Below are 3,387 nucleotides of genomic sequence, written 5' to 3'. Positions count from 1 at the left end.
TGTGTGTGTGTGTGTGTGTGTGTGTGTGTGTGTGTGTGTGTGAGAGAAAGTGTTTTACCTGATCAGCTCAGTCTTCAGCTTGGCTGATTCTTCACTTAGCTGTACTATGCGCTTTAGATTAACCTCTTTTTCTGCTGTGAGTTTCTGTTTTTCCTCAACATCACCGTCTTTCTGCTGGCTAACAAGTTGCTGTGGACACAAACAAAAATTTAGCCAAACTCAAATTGTAATGAAAACACTGTGTTAAACACATAAAGAAATGTCACTTTAAGACAAAAAAATAAAAAATAAAAATAAAAATGAAATATACAACACAGAAGAGCCAAAAAATGCTTTATAATATTCATATCATATGAGTGATTTCAGTTATTGCAGAACATTATTTATCTATACWGCGAGGTGCTTTCTAATTCAACTATTTCTCTAGCTAACACATATGACGATATAGTGCAGGGATCATCAAKTCCGGTCCTCGAGGGCCGCATGTTTTACTTTTTTTCCCTTCTCTAACTGTTTCATTCAGTGAACTACCTCTTCCAAGTTCTGCAGAAGCCTGATCATCACCCATTCATTCAAAATCAGGTGTGTTGGAGCAGAGAAACAAGTAAAACATGCAGAGCTGAGGATCTCGAGGACCAGAATTGATGATCCCCACTATAGCGTTAGTTCCTGCGCTAAGGAAGTTAGTTTGGGAGCTAATGCTGCATTCCATTTAAACTGTATTCCCAGAACTGGTAAATGGTAGTGACTTAATTTCCCAACAAACCATATGAAACTGCATTCCAGTTAGCCGACAGGCGATTGTGTTGCTGCCGCTAACCTAGCTAAAACACTGCTACAATATAAACAAAGACAAAAAGAGAGCTCTACTATGTAAGTCATGCAAATAAACATTGATTTTAATTTGTACAGTATGCACAGAAAATGCACTACTYGTGCGAGTGATTAAACATGCACAAAAAAATTAAGATAATTAACAGTAAAAGTTACGGAATTAACTTTCTAAAGCTGCCTGTAGCCGCCATCTTGAAATTGAAACTGGGGGCAGTTTCGTTTCTTCCACTATGCGAGTGGAATATTACCACAGGAGGGGGTGTTCCAGTTTAAATCTACCAATGGGAACGGGGAAATTACCACTTCCCAGGACAACTGGAACGCATCATAACGTCATATAGATACATTACTAATAAGTATGTGGGGATAGTTCATGCATAGCTAACACTATTTTGCCATTTAGCTCGAGCGCTAACATGAAAGCTAACAGCCTAAACTGAGGTTCTTCTTCCATTAAGCAGTTCTGTTGTCCTCCATCCATATTTTCAGTTTCAGGCAGAATCATTTCTACCATCTCCTCTCTGTCAACGCTCTCTGGTTTCATTTAAATGCTGATCACTAGGTATTGTCCAAGATTAACCTTCAGGATAGATAAGCGCTTAGCTCAGGAACGCCTAGTAAATGTCATCCTTTACCCACTATGCTTTGCTGTGTTTATAAAATAGCACCATCCATGTGACAATATATTTTTTTAATTTATAAAAACTAAACAGCCTACATTATTTTTAGTTTTGTTTTACAGCTGAAGTAAATGTTTATCAAATAATGACTAATGCTGATTCTTATACATACTTGTATTCTGGCCTTTAGTCGTTTGAGGTCTTCTTCCAGYAGCCTCTTATCGGCCTGCAGGGAGCCATTTTTCTCTGACAGTATAGACAGAGAGTTGTGCAGCGGGCCGATGTCTGTCTGGAGCTTCGTCACCTTGAAGACAGAGAGAAGCAGGATGTTCACACTTAAGACATGCAAAGCACCAGTCTGTTCAAATGATCATCTATGAAGATGAAGGTTGGAGTATGAGAGAAATTTGATGAAAGCATGACAGATTATGAAGCAATGCCTTGACTTTACTTTAGCCTGAGCCTGCTGAAGCTCCTGTTCCAGTTTATCTCTGTCCACCTTCAGCATCCTGTTGGTTTCTTGTAGAGAACTTATCATCTCCAACCTCTTCAACTGTTCTTGCTGCTCAGCCAAAGTTTTCGCTGTCACCTGACAAAGACGGAACCAAAATAGACCAATTTTATTTGATAAGCACTCTGCTTTAAGCAAGCTAAAACTCTTGGTCTTTGTTTTTTGGTCTCATACTTGCATCCTTTCCCTCTCAGCGTTTAGTGCTTCCTGTAGCTCCTTCAGTTCTCTGTCTTGGTGCTCGACTCGCTGTTTGTAGCGTAGAGCTTCTCCTTTAGATGCTTCATAATGAGCTTCAGAAATCTCCTTCTCTCGCCGTACAAACCTACATCAAAACACCAGCCAGGAAGTTCAAATGTTTGATCAAACTGTTGTTTTATTTATCTCATTTGTAATTTTATATTTGATCAAACTAAATGTTTTGTCCCAGCTGCTGTATTACTGCAGACACTCAGTGAACCCTGGTGTTACAGATGCTTCACCTGAGTATTTCCAGTATCTGTTCCAYGCTCTTTCCCTCCTCGCTGAATGACAGGTCCAGATTCTGGTGCGGCTGCTGCTGCAGCTGGTGACTCCTGGTGGCCATTTCATCCATCTGTTGGTGYAGGAGAGCATTCTGCCTCCCTAGCTCCTCGCAGCGACGACTCAGATTGGACCGTTCCTCCTGAGGACAGGTAAAAGTCAAGCTCGTTATTCTGATTCATGTGGAAAAAACGTCTCGTAAAGAATCGTCTGGCCTCGATACCTTCAGCTGTTTCTCAATCGTGTTCCAGGTTGTGGTTTTCTCTTGCAGAAGAGCAGTAGTCTTTTTCAGTTCTTCCTCCAACTCCCTCTTGCGAGCTGCGTCTTGCTGGGATGTTTTCTTTAGCTGCTGCAGAGCCTCCACATCAGCWGCGTGAAGCATCAACTCACGCTCATACTTAGCTTGTGCCTCTGCGGCTAGCTTAGTCTGTCAGGAACATGAACAGGTTTATTAAAGCGTCACATTCTGGATGGATGTATAAACTGAACTTAAAAAGAAAACACAAAATCAATTTTTTTTTGCAGATAAACTGTCTAAATTGTGCTACAAGGTTTCACAAATCACTAACTTGGCTTGGGAGCGGGGTTTTACTTTCACAGTGGGGGTTAGTTACACTTTAAGACTGGTGTGTGTGTCTTTGTTTTTGCTACTTGGTGGGGATGATTTTTCAGGAAAATGCAGCCTCGTTGGGACTGAATGCTCCTTGTGGGGACCAAAGCCCGGTTAGGACCAAGGTGTGAGTTTAGATTGGTTTTAGGGTCAGGTACCTGTGAGGTTAATTTTAGGGTAAACGATCAGGGTTAGGATGTAAAGCCTAAAAAAATGAATGGAAGTCAATGGAAAGTCCCCACAAGGATAGAGAGACAGTGTGTGTGTGTGTGTGTGTGTGTGTGTGTGTGTGT

General features: G+C 41.1%; 1 protein-coding gene across 2 annotated transcripts in view; it reads right to left on the bottom strand.

Moving 5' to 3' along the window:
• Window positions 1–3,387, bottom strand: part of tpra (translocated promoter region a, nuclear basket protein) — a gene marked incomplete in the record, with an annotated part of 32,070 nt that overhangs the window by 16,671 nt on the left and 12,012 nt on the right. For both annotated transcript variants that reach the window (XM_014018968.1, XM_014018967.1), the window contains 6 exon segments: window positions 59–189; window positions 1,627–1,758; window positions 1,906–2,043; window positions 2,140–2,287; window positions 2,445–2,626; window positions 2,708–2,911. In XM_014018968.1, coding sequence (XP_013874422.1) covers window positions 59–189; window positions 1,627–1,758; window positions 1,906–2,043; window positions 2,140–2,287; window positions 2,445–2,626; window positions 2,708–2,911 — 935 coding nt within the window.

This window comes from Austrofundulus limnaeus, unplaced genomic scaffold (assembly GCF_001266775.1).
Source record: "Austrofundulus limnaeus strain Quisiro unplaced genomic scaffold, Austrofundulus_limnaeus-1.0 Scaffold206, whole genome shotgun sequence".
Classification (NCBI taxonomy): domain Eukaryota; kingdom Metazoa; phylum Chordata; class Actinopteri; order Cyprinodontiformes; family Rivulidae; genus Austrofundulus; species Austrofundulus limnaeus.
The sequence above is the reverse complement of the archived record's forward strand: the minus strand, read 5'-3'. Positions and strand labels throughout refer to the sequence as shown.